This window comes from Mus caroli, chromosome 2 (assembly GCF_900094665.2).
Source record: "Mus caroli chromosome 2, CAROLI_EIJ_v1.1, whole genome shotgun sequence".
NCBI classification, from domain to species: domain Eukaryota; kingdom Metazoa; phylum Chordata; class Mammalia; order Rodentia; family Muridae; genus Mus; species Mus caroli.
This window is the reverse complement of record NC_034571.1, coordinates 121558285-121575036: the sequence shown is the minus strand read 5'-3', so window position 1 is coordinate 121575036 and position 16752 is coordinate 121558285. Positions and strand designations below refer to the sequence as shown.

The window sequence follows — 16752 nt, the reverse complement described above, 5'->3', positions numbered from 1 at the left end:
GGCTGGCCTCGAACTCAGAAATCCGCCTGCCTCTGCCTCCCGAGTGCTGGGATTAAAGGCGTGCACCACCACGCCCGGCTAGGAATTTTTTTTTTTTTAACATGAAATCTCATGTAGCCCAGACTATCTCCAACTCACTGTATAGTCAAGAATGACCTTGAATCTATGATGTTTGTACTTCCCACTCTGCAAGTGCTGGGATTATAGGTTTGCACCACCAGGTCCAGTTTCCATGGTGCTAGGGAACCAATGCAGGGCTTTATGCATGGTGGGCAAGCATTTTACCAACTGAACCGCATCGCCAGCCTTAGGTTAACTCATTTGTTCAGTGGTTCATTCAGCTGTTCACTGAAGACAGAGGGCTACTACACTAGCTAATACTTCTCACACAATCAGTACATGGAACACTAGCCTCTCCTGGGGAACCTGACAAGTAGATGGCTGTGGTTGAGTATAAAGCAGAGGTACTGAAGACAGAGGAGCTGTGAGTGTACCAATAAGGGCAGAGTGACCAGGCAGGCCTTCAGAGATGAGCAGAGGGCGAGAGTCAAAAGATGGAAGAGGGGCTTCCCAGAAAGCCAATGAGAAGAAAGCAGCCAGGCTAGAAGGACCAGTCTGGGAAGCCAAGCAAGACAGCACAGTACCAGAGGCTCATGAGATCCCATGTGCAGGCAGGGATGCTTCAGGAGAGGTGGAGCGGGGTATAGGTCAAAGGGCTGAGGGATATGGGTCATCAGAGTAAAACTTCAACTGGTTTGGACTGGATGGTCCTGCCTGCAGTGGGATGCTGGTGTTTTAGGAGAAGCTGATAAAGCACAATGACTCACTGTGTAGGTGGCAGGCTCTGGAAGGGGGAGAGCACAGAGGACAGAAGGACAAGGAATGCAGGGCCACAGTTAGGGCTCAGCGTCAACAGCGTTGGTAAGGAAGCAGAAAAATATGAATTAAGGACATCACCGTGGAAAAGCGCAGGGGAAGGGGCTCAGCAGACAGTCGAGAACAACGTGCAGAACCTGACTGCCAGACAGGGCAGAGAGCAGAATCTGGGTAAATTTCAGACTTCCAACTAGAATACACTATTGGCTCAAGAGGCCTTCACTGTTGGGCATCAGCTATGCCATCTTTGCCATCAAACAAAATGAAGTATTTGTAGGTGGGGCCAGAGAGGCAGGTCAGTGTTTAAGGGCACTTGCTGCTTTTGCACAGGATCCAGATTCAGTTCCTAGCACCGACATGGTTAGTGCCTCCAATTCCAGGGAATCAGATCCTCTCGATGACCTCCATGGGGACCAGGCACACACAGTACAGATGGATACATGCAGGCAAAACACTCATGCACATAAAGTAAATTAAATGAGTCTAAACAAGAGGATAAGACTCTGAGACAAGAGGAGCCTGGTGTTGCCTCTTCTGCATAAGAAAGCACAGGGTAGTAGGTGGATGGCTGCGTTTTGAGGCAATTGCAAGTTGGTTGGGTTGACTTGAATGTAAATCTGACATGTTGTTTTGGAATAATCAATGTGAATCCTAGAAAACGTTAAAGGCACAGGGTTGGAGTACAGCTCAATGATTAGCATGTACATGATTAGCATGTACATGCAGAGCTAGGACCTTGCTTCCACACATGTGCAAAACTTTCCCTTACCAAAAGGAAAAGAGAAAGAGGAAAGTCAGAAGCCCGTTCTTTCAACCTTTCACAACCAGGAGAACTGCTTGAGCAATGTAGTGCACTATAGTCATTCGGGAACTAGGTGGGAAAGGCCAGCTTAGCAGCTTAAACACAGGCTCTCCACGTACAGAGACGTTAGCCTTTGCTGGGGAAATTCTAGAGAAACTGGTGGAGCCCATGCCGGGTGTACCAGATGTTAGAGCAACTTTCCATTGCCATGGGCTTTCAGATGGGATATCTACAGTTTTGAAGGGGCTTTCTTGAGACGTGGCATTGGGTCCTCTCCTGCCTGCCATTCCTAGACATTGAAGATACGACCAAAGGACGTTTTAGTTCCTGCTCTCTGAGGCTCTCAAAGACAGTAAAAGAGTAAGTCAGATAAAATACCTTCCCACTTTAGTTTGTGGGGAATGTGCTCCCAGGACTCTTTCCATGTACGCTTGAAATCTCATTTCCAGGATCCAGAAATGCATGCTCTTCCTAGACACAGATGCTTCTGGCAAAGTTTAATTTATAAACTAGGTATACTAAAAGATCAATAATAAGAGCTACTAATAAGATAGAACAATCCCTAAAATATACCATAATAAAAATTATGTGAATATATCCTCTTTCTTATTTCTAGAATTTTCTGTCAAATAGAATTTTTTGAACTGCAGAAAACAAAATCTCAGATGGGGAAGGGGCTAACTGTATTTTGATAGGTGAGATTCTAGTAAGATTGGGCAAAAAACAAAACAAACAAACAAAAATTATGTAGAACAACAAAGCCAGAAAAGGTGTAATTTGAATCTCTGGGCAAGCAGAGAGACAAGAGGAGCCCTGGGCTTACTGACCCACCAGTCTTGTCAAGTCTGCAGACATCAGGTTTGGTGGGAGGTGATGTCTCAAAAAATAAGATAGAGTGCTCTTGAGAAAGGTACCTGATGTGAACCTGCATGCTCCACTAGCATGCTTACACACATTCTGATACACACATACACACACACACACACACACACACACACACAAAACCATCTACAAATAGACCCAGGTAAACAAAGGTTGACAATAAATAAAAATCTGTTGATGTTGTGTGCACATAGCACAGGGCCTGTGCCTCTGTGCTTTACCAAAAAGTCTAGAATTTGGCAAGGACTTTTTGGAAAGAGAATAGAATTTTCAAACTTTAAAATAAGTGTGCACTTTTACATTCAATTCTCCTTTTCACTCCCTCTCCTAAATACCGATGATTTAAGACACACACAAAACCAAAACCAAAACCAAAACCAAAACCAAAACAATAAACCCCACAAAAAAAAACCCAAAAAACAAAAACCCAAAAGCCAGTACTGTGGGTCTAGCAAGCTGGTACAGTGGATAAAGTCATCGCTTTCCGAGTCAACCTGACTTCAGTCCCTGGAAACCGTGTAAAGGGGGAAGAGGGAACCAGCTCCACAAAGTTACCTCTGGCCTCCACACATCCTTGGCATGTGGACATCCACAAAGAGACAATAATAATAAAGATTAAAACTCTATGTTTGAGGGTGTACATATGTTAGTTACTAAAGCCATTCCACAATACACATACACATCTCAAGACAGCACACCCTTCATGATAAATGCATACCCTATTTTTCTCAGTTAAAAAACCAAAACGTTGAGGCCAAGGAGCTGGCTTGGGAAATAAAGGTACCCACTGCTATACCTGATCACCTGAGCTCAATCCCTAAAATTTACATGGTGGAAGAAGAAAACAAAAACCTACAAATTGTCCTCTGACCTCTGCCCCCACACACAAAAACCTTCCACAAATGTAAAAAGAATTTTAAATTAAATATATAATATCTGTTTTTTCAAACCATTAATCTTGTATTGCTGGCTGTGATGGCCAGGCTGGTAATCCCAACACTTGACTTGGTAGGCAAATGCAGGTGGATAGTCAGGAGTTCAGGGTCAGCCTGGCTATACAGCAAGTGGCCTTGGTTACATAAGACCATATCTCAAAATAGTCATAAAAATAGAAATATCTTTCTTCATGGACTTTGGAGCAATTATCTCACAGAGGGTATTATTTGGAATTGATTTTAAACACACAAGTTCTCCAATTATCTATTCCTTGGAGGAACTCAAAGAAAACTTAGATGAAGGTAGAGAACTCCATATCACCTTTCCCACCATCAGGGGTTACAGAGGGGCCTCTGTGACAATGCCTGGGGCTGGAATGCACTTGTTTATGCAGCCTCAGCTCAAGGCATCGGGATCCTGCTTTAGTGGGATCCTGCTTCAGATGGCCTGAAGCGGGACACCAAACACAAAGCCCGGGGTCTCAGGGAGCGGGCTCATAGGGAGACTTAAGTTAGGTCCCTACTTCCATTCTTCCGTGGAAGTAAACATAGTTAAACTCTGATAAGAGCAGTGAAGGACAAACACACAATCTGACTGGGAGTCAAAACAGAGGAAAGATACTCTCTTAAGTGATATATGTGTGTGTCACAGGACAAAGGGCAGGTGGGGAGACACTGTGGACAACAGACATTGGAGGGGGTACAAAGTCCTGAGCAGGAAGACATATGATGTGTCTGAAGAAATGGAAGGGACTCTATGTGAATGGCACTTAGCAGGCACAGGCAGAGGATTGGGTGTGGGGCAGAGAGCTGGGCAGGGCCCAGAGCGTGAAGGGCTGACTGACAAGGCCAGGAAGGATTCTGGGTGATAGTCTAGATCAATGGTAAGCCACTCATCATAAGATGAGTGACATAATCTGTGGCTGAGGAGACTGGAGAGACACAGCGATAGGATGGGAGCAATGGTTTTGGCGGGAACTGATGTGAACCACGGAGACCGATAGAGGCTGAGTGTGCTGTAGAAGCAGAATTCACAAAACTGCTGAGGCTTTTAGTATTAAAAAAATGACAAAAGAGAGGAGTGTCCTTTTTGTGATATTATTTAGCAAGAAGGAAAGAGGCAGAAGATTGAGGGGAACGACTTGCATTTTAAAAGGCACACACACTCAACAAGTATTTAAGCTAAGGAGACGGCTGGACCCAGGAGCTGGGAGCTCAGTAGAGAGGGCAGGGCCCAAGACATAAAGTTCCAGGCAGCCATCCCACAGATGGCATTGAAACTGCCCGAGGAACTCAGCCAGGAGGGTGTGACTCGGAGGGAAAAGGAGCTGGGCCAGGACTGAGCTGGGCACCCAATGTTCAGAACTGGCCTGGCAACAAAGAAGATGCAGTGAAGAGGGAAGACAGCCAGGATCATGTGCCTTTTAAAACGTCCACCACTGAGACCTCAGGCCTAGATCTGCCTTGGGCACACAGCGGACCCTCCTGAACACTTGCTGAATGCATGAGAAAGGAAGAAGGGATGGAGCATGGCCACATCATCAGACAGAGCTCAAAAATGGGAACCAGGGGAGCCACAGAGGAGCCCATTGGCTTAAGCGGCACCGGAAACTTCAGTGGCAGCCCAAGAGCAGGAGCACAGCCAAGGCATTCTGGTTTGGATGGAGATCAAGATGACCATGGAATGTCAATTCACCAGCAGTCCCACCGTGACTCACAAACTTCCTGCCACAGTGCTCCGTGACTGATCCACTTTCTTAGCATCCAACCTCAATTAGGTCTTTACCTTAGTGTTTCTATAGGGTAGTTCCTGCCAGGTAGGCAAGGCCACAGTGCCATGGAGATGTGAGCAGGGCTCTAGATGCCTGGGCTAGATTCTGTCAAGGGAGGCAACTGGACATCCCACTTCCTTTCCAATATACCTACTCCTCTCTAGTGTTACCATACCTGTTTTTGCTCTTCTTGATTGACCACTGTTGGGGTATAGCAATTGTCACCAAAGTTTTGTCACCTTTACAGTTAGAGGGGAAGAAATGCATGCATGCATGTAATGCATAAGCATAATGCTCAGACTTACCAGGTACGGTTAGGACAGACGGGGACCTTTCCGGTTTTTCATTAACACGGCTGCTATTTTGAACCCAGAAGATATTGACGGGCTCAGGAGGGCCCACGGCCTGGCAGGTGAGGTTGAAGGCTGTGTTTCTGGTGACATTCACACTCTCAGGCTGCTTTATAAAGTAAGGGAGTCCTGCAGAGAGAGCGGAGCAGAGCATGCTTTAACCAGAAGCAGAGCTTTAAAGACAGGGATGGGGGTTTCCCCAGGTCTGACATAGCCAATTGTCGCCTCCAAGTAGAGTAAGAAAGAGGGCAGAGGTTTCTGACTCCCAGTCTATCCCCAGCCAGCTTTCTAGGACACCTTTTTTTTTTTTTTCTAGGCACTGTGAGTGGTGATTCATCTGCTTTGGCCAGAATGGAATCCATAGCCGGCTTTTAAATCAGGTGTTTGTTGCTCAAGGGCTTGGCACTGGTTGGCAAGTTGGCCGCATTTCTCACCAAAACAAGCTGAGTGAGCAGGAAAGATGGCTGGCGTTTAAGAGTGCTCGCCACTCTTCCAGGGGATCCAAGTTCATGTCAGCAGCCACGTCAGGCAGCTTGCAACTACCATGACTCCAGCTCAAGGGCTCTAGCGTCGTCTTCTGGACTCTGAAGTCCACCCCCAACCACCCACACACACATGTGTTTGTGTAAAACTAAAGAGTTTATAGCAAGCAGTTGTTACTTGAAGACATAATCAGCAAAGTTCTATAGTTATAATCCTAAAATCTACTGAAACTCCAAAATCTGGCCCACAAGGGAGCTGGGGAATTTTCAGAGAAAGCCAATGGTTACTTGTTTGGAAGACATGCCCAAAATTTCACCAGGGCAAGCTGGCTAGCCCAACACTTAAATCACGGGCTTTATAAACTCGTGTCTCACAAATCTGGTTCCACGCAGGATAATAGGATTCTTTTTTTTTCCTTCTGTTTCAAAGCTTTCAAGATTCAGACTTTCCCCCAACTTGTGTACTTTCCTGGGATCCTGACAAGTAAGTTGTCTATTAGATACTGTATTTTACAAGATTAATTCCAAATGTAGGGATGCCCTCTTGTTGACTGATGCCCACATAATCCTGGCATCAGCTGTCCAGTCTGGAATGGGTCCAAAGCAAAGGTCCCTATGATTCTCATCCGAGGGGCAGTGTTTCTGTCTCTTCCCTCCATTCTTACCCACTGTAAGTATCACTCTCTCCTTTGTCCCTTCCTCCCCCCTCTCTCAAGCCTTCTACAGTGGTTCTGGGCATCAAGTTCATGTGCACAAGGGAATGGGCATTGGAAAAGCCTTTTGGTGGGAATGGGATGTGGAAGGTGCGGCAGAGGGGTAATAAGATGGCAATGCTGCCAAGGACACTGTGGAAGATGGCACCTCATGGGTGGGGAGCAACACTTAGGCAATAAAGGCCCCATAGTGGAGCAAATGCTTAGCATGCACAATCCTCTGGGCCCTCGCATGAGCGCGCGCGCACACACACACACACACACACACACACACACACACACACACCAAGATCCTATTATTACATCATTTTCTAAAGTAAAAAAGAGGATTGTCTTGTAAAATTCCAACACTGATGGATCCATAAGATTTACAGGATTATAAACAGACAGAACAACCCCCCAGAGTGACAGACCAACCCCCCAGAGTGTCATGTAGGAGACCATGTGACACAGGATCCACCCTGTTCTCCGGCAACAGGATATGGCTTTGGGCTCACCTTGAACTTCCACGTATATGGGATCAGATACAATCTCTCTATCGTTCACCTTCATCTTACAGAAGTACGACCCATTGTCTGAGCGCTGCACACTGGCTATGCTTCAAAGAGAACACAAAAAGAAATTTGCAGTGACTATCTTTTGAGTCCCCATTATAGAAACAGAAGATCCTTCAACACACTTATCATGTGGTTAACTTTTTGTGTCAACATGGCCAGGCTGTGGTGCTTGGTGGTCTACACGCTGCTGTAAGAATATTTTCCAAACGCCATGAACATTTAACTTGGCAACCTTTGAGTAAAGCAGACGACCCTTCCCAACATGTGTGGGTCTCCTTGAATCAGCTGCAGACTGAGGTCCCCTGAGGAAGGTCAGCAGCAGTCTTCCAGGGTCTCCAACCAACACCCGGCTGGCCTCAGATTGTTAACGTTTACTATAGTGTGAATTCGTTGACCCTTTCCCTCTCTTTCTCTAGCGTGTGCTCGAGAGTACATACACTACATACACGTGCGAGCACACACACACACACACACACACACACACGGTTGCTCTTGCACTCACATCTCTTGCTTTCATACATCTTTGAATCTCTAATACACATACTATCAGGTGTCTTGCTTTCCATGGCGGCTTCTAAACCAGGGCTTTGGTTCTTCTTCTGGGCAGTTTTGGAAATCTGAGGAGTTTTTGGTTGTCATTACGATTATGGAATTCCATAGATTTCAAGGTCCTGAGCAATTGTTCTATATCCCAAATGGCCGTGAAACTAGGTCCTACTTCTACCTTGCCTGGTCTCTAAGTATTGTGCAGAGTTTTAATATTCACCTGACCGCCTAAAATTGCAACTGTGAAAACAGAGGGCTGGTATCCTCTTGTCTGGTTTAGAATTTTTTGGTGCCCGAGTCATCTTTTCTGTTTTAGATTTATTATCCCTCCACCCCACCCCACCCACCTCCGACCCCGTGTATGCTCACATGTGTACAGATGCCAGAAGAGGCCACTGACACCATGGGGCTGGACCTCCAGGCAGTTGTGGGTTACCTAGCATGAGTGCTGGGAACCAAACTTGGTGCTCTTAACCAGAACGTCTCCAGTCCCACCTAAACCATCACTCTGGAAGGCTAGCATCACTGCCTTTACCTCAGACACCAATTCTGTGCTCAGGTGGTGGTGAGTTGGGGAGGGAGGCACAGACTGGGGACATGTGACTGTCTCCTTTTTTCCTTTCTGCTGGGATGGTCAGGCCAGCACTAGTACATAGAAATGTGTCTTTTGTTATTAGTTAGCTTTGCTTAGCTTATGTTCCAGCTGGAATGCCTGGAAAATGTCCAACCCAGCTGGCACAGGCCTGTGCCTGTGGTCTCAGCCCTCAGGTGGCTGAGGCAGGAGGGCTGTGGGTTTGAGGTCAGCATGATGAAGTACACTCTGAGACCTCGTCACAAAACAAAAAGCAACGTTGGCTCCTACTGCCTTCTTTCCACCTCTGCAGTGTGTTTACAATCAGCAAGTTATACAACATACATAAAAGCTGCATTGGAGACAGGCAAAATGGCTCAGAGGGTAGAAGCGATTGTCTGTCAAGCCTGGGGACCTGAGTTCAATCCCTGGGACTGAGCTGGGAACCAGGACAAAAATCAGGGACAGGGATTGAACAAAGCACAGTCCTGACAGTTTCATGAGCATGAGAGGAAGTGGAGACAGGGCTTCCTTTCAGAGTTGAAAACTAAGCAAGCTAGCAAGAAAAAAAGTTATGGGAAACAGAAAGGTGGAATATACCAGAGCACAGTGCATGATTCAGCTAGATTTATTTATAACTTCCATACCCACAAAAAGTATGAACCCTGGGTATTGATTCTTACCACTGCTGTGAACAAATACTGCATTGGCACAGCACCATGGGGATGGGCACACATGCAAACATGCACAGGATGGAGTGCGTGTGGACTGAGAGTTCCAAAAAGATGCCTAAGGATGGGTACCCTCGGCTAAGGATGGGTACCCTCGGCTAAGGATGGGTACCCTCGGCTCCCCATACGGAGGGACTAGGGGCAGGGATGGAGGGGAAACGTTTTCAACAGTTGAAATGCATTGCTTCAGGGGTTTCTTCTTCCATGTCTATGTATTTATTTTGTGTCCAAGCATGTGTGTGATATGTATATGTGTGTGTATGGTATGTATGTATGTGGGTGTGGAGGTGTGTATGCATGTATGTGTGCACACGTGCTGCAGAGCATGCGTGTGGGTCAGAGGACAACTCTGGAGAGTTGGTTTTCTTCTTCAACCATGTGGGTTCCCGGGATCAAACTCAGATCACAGGACATGGTGGCAAGCTCCTTACCCACTGAGCCATCTCTCCCCTGCTTTTTGTTTTTGTTTTTATTATTTCCTGTGGTAAATTTGATGAAGCCATATGAAACATTGCCTGCATTTAATGCTTTTCCAGATGATCAGCCAATTACAAAGTACTTCACAGATGCCAATGAATTGCAATATATGTAATAATTATATATAATTTACTATATTATATATGTAGCTTTATTAATCATTGCCTTTTCCCAGTTATGGCTTAGTATATTCATTATTTAGGTCTATCTAGTACATATTTTGTTAATTTTACTTAATGCATTTATGGGTATTAATTTACATAATATATTTTAATTTCTAAATTTATAATTGTTCACGGTGCTTTAAAAAATCATGTGGGAGTGGTCAGATGCAGTTCTGCTGCCGAACACTAGCATAGGACAGCCCCAGACCCTGGGTTCTGGCTCTAGCATCGCTCTCCACCCAAGGTATGAAAATCCCATCAGCCTTTGAAATACAAACGTCTGGACCAAGAAGGCTGAATGAAGTGGTCCAGACTGAGCCGCAGCGTCTAGACAGGAACCATCTGGGCAGAGCTTCAGGGCTGACACTGGGGGAGCCCATGCTCCAGGGCAGTGGTAGCTGGGCTGCCCTAAGATAGTCTTCTAGCAGCCAGCATCTCCATCCCTCAGCAAGCCAATGCTGGGCTGGCCTACAGGGAAATGTCTCCTGAGGAGCAGTTAAACTCTTCAAGTCTTCTTCAGAGAAATGCAAAGAGGCAGAGGTATGATATGACTCTGCATGAGTGAGAAGCTTGGAGCTGTGAAACCCATAGACAGAGAAGGTAGATAACTGTTACTGTAGGGGAAGGGCACATTCTAGGGACTAGGCATCTACACACTCGCACACATACACACACACTCACATACACACACACACACACACTCACACATATACACGCATACATACACAGACATACACATACATACACACTCACACATACATACACACACACATACATACACTCACACATATACACACATAATACACACATACTCACTTATACACACTCAAATATACTCACATACTCACACATATACACACATACATACACATTCACACATATACACATACTCACACATATACACACATACATACACATTCACACATATACACACACTCACACATATACACACATACACACTCACACATATTCACACATACATACACACACATATGTACACACACATATTCACAAATACTCACATATACACATATGCATGCACTAACACATATACACACACATACACACATGCACACACACAGGGTTTAAGTAGTTACTAATTTTACATGCAGTTTACCAAATACAAAAGCAAAAAGAAAATACAATTTAATAAATCAGTGCAAAGACCCACTGCCAGGCTTCTTGCTTTCGCCTGTTGCGAGAGAGTGCAATGGATAACCAAGTGAAGGAGACTCTGGGCAAAGAGTTTTGTGACTGTGAATCAAGACCATGACCCTCAGATCCTGTGGTTAACAATAACTTTGCCCATGGCGCTTTGGCTAAAGGAATTGTACTCTTATTTTCATATTTGATTCCATTTCCCTTCCCTTTCTTCTTCGCTCAAGGTTTTCTTTGCTGTGTGGCCCAGGCAGCCCTCCCGCATGAGATCCTCCTGCCTCAGGCTCCAAACTGTTGAGATTACAGGCGTGCTCTGCCATGTCCCACTTGATTCCTCCTTCTCTTCTCCTCCTCCTCCTCCTCCTCCTTCTCCTCCCCCACCTCCTTCTTCATCATGTGTCTGGGTGTTTCACCAGCATGTACATCTGTGTATCATGTGTATGCCTGATATCCCTGGGGACCAGACCAAGGACTCAGATCCCTCAGAACTGGAGTAACAATGGCTGTGAGGCCACCATGTAGGTGCTAGGAACTGAACTGGGTCAAGTTAAGAGCCATCTCTCCAGTCTCTGGAGCGCATCTTAATTGTTACCAAGAGCAGTGGGATAAAAAGTTGACAATAGACATTGGGGCCAGAGAAGGCCAAGTGTAGGGAAGTTTGGCTCATTAGGGTCTATGCATTCCTACCTCAAAAACAGCAGGAACCTGCTCAGACACTGGGTGAGAAAACCCCAGGGATCTGCCTCCTTAGGGCTGGAATTTCAAGTGCATGCCACCATATTCAGCTTAAAAACAAACCAACAAAAAAAGGTGTGTTCTGGGGATTAAACTCAGGTCCTTATGCCAAGTTCTTTACCTACTGAGTCATTTCCCAGGCCTAAAATACCATTTTACAAATCACATCATGTGGTCCAAGCCCATCACTATGGAAAGGCAGGGAGCTGTGGCAGCTGACCCAGAGTCACATGGATGGGTTGTGCTCTCTTCAAGTGACACCTGACCTATGCAACACTTCTGTCCCTTTCTCTAGGTCATTAAACACCCAACCTACACTAGGAACTTATGGAATGTTGTCCTTTCCTCTTTGTAAGCTTTGTTTATGTTAAACACCTGCTTTCCGTAGTAAACGCACAAAAATATACAGTCAGAGCCACTGTCTGTGAGGGGCAGCTCTATAGACCTTAGCAGAGTCACATGAACCAAGAGAATCATAGAAGTTTGTTCTTTGCCCGGAAGCAAAGCACAACTACTGGAAAGGTTGACAAACTAAATCCCGAGCAGAGTCATCAGGACTGTGGGAACTGTGAGGTTGCTTTCTGAAAAGGAAACAAAAATGATTCACCTAAAGGCATGACACATAGGGGATCGTGCCAAGGGTCAGGTCAGAGAAAGTGAAAAACATCGCAGATCAAAGAACGTCCCACTCCACTCCGGTGCGGGCGTCAGAAAAAAAGGCCTCGCTTTGACTCTGAGCGGTTCCCATCTCGTTTTTGAGCTTTTAGGAACAACGGGCCAAGTCAGTTCTTCAATTGCACATGCAAAACATAAAGATCAACCCCCCCCCCCCGTTAAAAACCGTCAATCTGAATATAGAACTCTGTTAGAGGCTAAGAAGTGTGTGTGGGGAGGGCGGGGAGGTGGGAGAAAAAGAGAGGCTAGATACAGGAGCCAAAGTTCTGTAAAAGAAATACATTTGGGTGCTCCACAGCACAGTGGGCTAGCTGTCATTTGCAACAACCTAGTATATATTTTATGAAGATCTAGAAGAGATGAGCTCTAAATGATAAGGAAGAGGAAATACTAATTACCCTGGCTGGATCCGAATGTAATGTAGATACCACATGTCACCTCATTAATATGCATAATATGCATGCTAATAAAAAATTAAAACCAGGAAATAACTGAAGAGATAGAAGAGAAAATCCCACAGTCTACAACCTCAGAAAATGATGGCTCAGTTTTTGGGAGAATAGAATATTCCAGATGCCTGTCCTACCTTGGCTGATAACAGTAACCCTAACTCATCAACCTTACCTTGTAAAATGGAAGGAATATTGAAACTGTGGCTGACAGCCAGTCTCATTCCCTAGAACTGGATGCAGCCGAAAGAAGGCAGGAGATGGTGAGTGGCAGGGTGAATTGGGACTGGGACAGCTATACTGTTTTAAAGTTCCCATGGCCACTAGATAACATTGACGTTGTCCAAAGTGTGTGCATGTACACCTGTGTGTGTGCATGTGCACCTGTGTGTGTGCATGTGCACCTGTGTGTGTGCATGTGCACCTGTGTGCGTGTGCATGTGTGTGCACGTGTGTGTGTGTGTGTGTGTGTGTATACATATGTGCGTATGTGCATACCTGTTTACCAAGTAGGTTAAGTTCGTTGGTGAGTCAGACTAAGGAGCTACCTGTCTTTGGCCTCCCCAGAACTGGAATACATCATCTCCCAACTGAGGATTGAACTGAGGTCTTCACACTTGCAAGGCAAGCACTTTACCAACTGAGCCATCTCACCAAGAGCTGGCATTCTCTACATGGTCCTTTATAAATCTACTTTCCTGGGGCTGGAGAGATGACTTAGCAGTTAAGGGTGCATACTGATCTGGTGTCCAGTTCCAGAATGCACATGGTGGCTCACAACTGTCTGTAACTCCAGTTCCAGAGGATCTAACACCCTTCTTTAGCCTGTTAGGGCACCAGGCACATACACAGTGCATGTCTATACATTCAGGCAAACATACATAATATAAAATAAATTAATAAATAATTTTAAAACAAAACCTCTAAGCACTTTCTTAATAGAGTCTTGTTGCCTCAGCGTGTAGGTGAATCAGGAATTCAAGACCAGTCTCAGCTATATGGCAAGTTCGGGGTCAGCCTGGACTATCTGAGAGCCTGTTTATAGGAAAAGACCACTTTCTCTTTGGTTGGAGTATGGCTCAGAGGTAGAATATATACTTAGCATGCTCAAGGCTCTGGGGTCTATCCCCAGAACTGAAAATGAACACGTGCTCACACGCACAAACATGAATACACCCCCTTCATACACACTGTTTCCCACTCTCTGGTAGCCCCTGGATCTAAGGTGTACTTAGACTGGCCTTAGATGAGTTGGGAGCAGCCCTCTAAACCCTCAGAGGGTGTAGCCAGCAGATACCATGAGGCAAGCTCAATTAAAAGAAATCTACAACTTAGTCAGGTCAACTATTTCTCCACACTATAAAGGGATCAAAATTGCTTAACAAACAAACAAACAAGCAAACAAAACAAGGGTGGTTTTTTTACTTGAGGATTCTGCTTTGGAGGTGGTATTAGCATAATGGCATTTAGAAAGAAAGAATACATACCTGAACAATGCAATTATTGATACCCCTTCCTCATCAGGATAAAACTGTGTGATTGAATGATGTGCCCCAAGCAATTCCTTTCCATCTTTCCACCATGAAATGCCAGCTGTTTCTTGGTACGTGTTAGGAATATTGATGGAACAATTAAATTTGACATTTTTATGTTCCGACAGTACTATGTGTCCAATGGTATGATTAAACGCAACAGGAGGTAGGAGCTTTGATGCTGCGGAGGTCACCTGGGGAGCGGCTGTGTGTGCCGGATGTGATCTTCCAGTCTGGGATGGTGGCAGCTGGTCCCCACTGGAGTGAGGAGCAGAGAATGGCCTGTGGTCGACTGGGAGGCTCCCTGGTAAAGGCCCTGAAAATAGCTGATCTGGCTTGGTCTCTTCCCCCTTTTCGGCAGTGCCTGCAGAGCAGAAGATTGGAGTTTTAGCCTTTAAGGTGATAAAGAAAACAATTCAGATGCTTAGTCCACAACCAGTGAGGCAGAGCATCCTCACTGGCCTCAGAAAAGACAAACAAGAAGTTGAGTATAAAGGCCTATGCTTGTCATCCGAGCATTTGTGAGGCCAAGGAAGGAGGGTCAAGAGCTCAAGGCCAACCTGAGCCACATAGTGAAAGTCTGTCTCAAAAGAGTCAAGAGCTGGGATGTAGCTCAGTGGTAGAACACCTACCTGGCATGCACAGGTCCCCCAGTTCAGTTCTTAGCGCCTTAACAAAAGACGAGGCCGGGAGAGCATCCTGATAGACAAGCAAAATCTGTCGACTATCCTCACTCTGTGTACTTGCTGCCTTCTAAAGCATCATTTCTCAACCTGTGGGGTCTCTGCCACTTTGGCAACTCCATTTCCCAAAACATTTTCATGGTGATTCATAACAGAAGCAAAATTACTACAGTTATGAGGTAGCAATGATAACATTTTACGGTTGGGAGTCATCACAATTGGAGGAACTGTATTAAACGGTCACAGCATTAGGAAGGTTGAGAACCACAGGACTAAAGGATACCTAGGAAAATTCTGTCTGGTGTGGTGGTGCACGCGCCTTTAATCCCAGCACTCAGGAGGCAGTGGCAGATGAATCTCTGTGAGTTCAAGGCCAGCCTCATCTATAAAGCGAATCCAGGATAGCCAGGGCTCTATTACATAGAAAAACCCTCTCTGGAAAAAAAATGAAAAAAGAAAGAAAGAAAATAACAGAAAAAGAAAGGAAGGGAGGGAAGGAAGGAAGGAAGGGGAGGATGAGGGGGGAAGAAAGTTCATTAGTTCTTGGGCTGGTGAGATGGCTCAGTGGGTAAAAAGGGCTTGCTGCCAAGCTGATGGCCCGAGTTCCATCCGCAGAGCCCACACAGTGGAAGGAGAGCACTGATTCCTGCACACTGTCCTCTGACCTCCCCATGTGTGCAGCAGGATGAGCACTGCCTTCCATATACACACACCAAGCATGTAAAATGTAAACGATAAAGTTTCTCTAACAATTTTTGTCAAGGGGCGACTCCATCCAAGTTCTATATACACAACCTAGCAGGAAAGGGACAGCTATACGAGGGCCTAAAGTCACCTTTCCTACTACCCATCTGCTCAGCCAGACAACCGGAATGGCCACTGTGGGTCACAAAGACACAAGTTTAGAAGTTTTGCATCCAACAAAGAAAGTTCCCTTGTGCGCCAGACTTGGAGCATTTAGCAAATGCATGCCCACACAAATGAGGCAGGAGATGTTTTTATTTCATCTGGCCTGCAACTATTTCTAAAAATAGAGGCTCATGGTCCCTGCACTTGAGCTTCTGTGAGTGGCACTTGAGGAACACACATTCTCTCTGCTGGTTGCTATTCATTCAAATGAGTTGCAGCACGGTTGCAGCAGGAGGTTAGGCAAACACAGCCCAGCATTCTGTGCTGTGGTTAGCATCTTGCAGTCCCCTGGAGCACAGGGCCTTACTGGAGGGGGGGGGGTGCTATACCTCCTGCTCAGAATATCTCACCTGCTGGGGACCTGATAGTGGGTGATAGGGAGCATTGTGACTTCTGCTTAGGATTAAGCCATAGCTGGCAGGAGGGCTCAGTGAGTTGTCACTTGTTGCTGAACTTGACGACCTGACTCCAACATCCCAGTGACATGGGTAGGAGGAGAAGAGAATTGGTTTCTTTTTGTTTGTTTGTTTGTTTTTTTTTTTGTTTTTCAAGACAGGTTCCTCTGTATAGCCCTGGCTGTCCTGGAACTCACTTTGTAGACCAGGCTGGCCTCGAACTCAGAAATCCGCCTGCCTCTGCCTCCCAAGTTCTGGGATTAAAGGTGTGCAGCCACCACTGCCCGGCAAGAACTGGTTTCTTAAGTTGGTCTTTGACCTCCACATATATACACAAAAGAAATAAATGTAATTTTAA

At 45.7% G+C, this 16752-nt stretch overlaps 1 protein-coding gene across 2 annotated transcripts in view; it reads right to left on the bottom strand.

Moving 5' to 3' along the window:
• The window catches only part of Mertk (MER proto-oncogene, tyrosine kinase), a 105651-nt gene that overhangs the window by 59884 nt on the left and 29015 nt on the right, over positions 1–16752 (bottom strand). For both annotated transcript variants that reach the window (XM_021155563.2, XM_021155562.2), the window contains exons 2-4: positions 14363–14771; positions 7310–7410; positions 5573–5746 (exon numbers count right to left, since the gene is read on the bottom strand). In XM_021155563.2, the coding sequence (XP_021011222.1) occupies positions 5573–5746; positions 7310–7410; positions 14363–14771 (684 nt within the window). The remainder of the gene's footprint in view (positions 1–5572; positions 5747–7309; positions 7411–14362; positions 14772–16752) is intronic.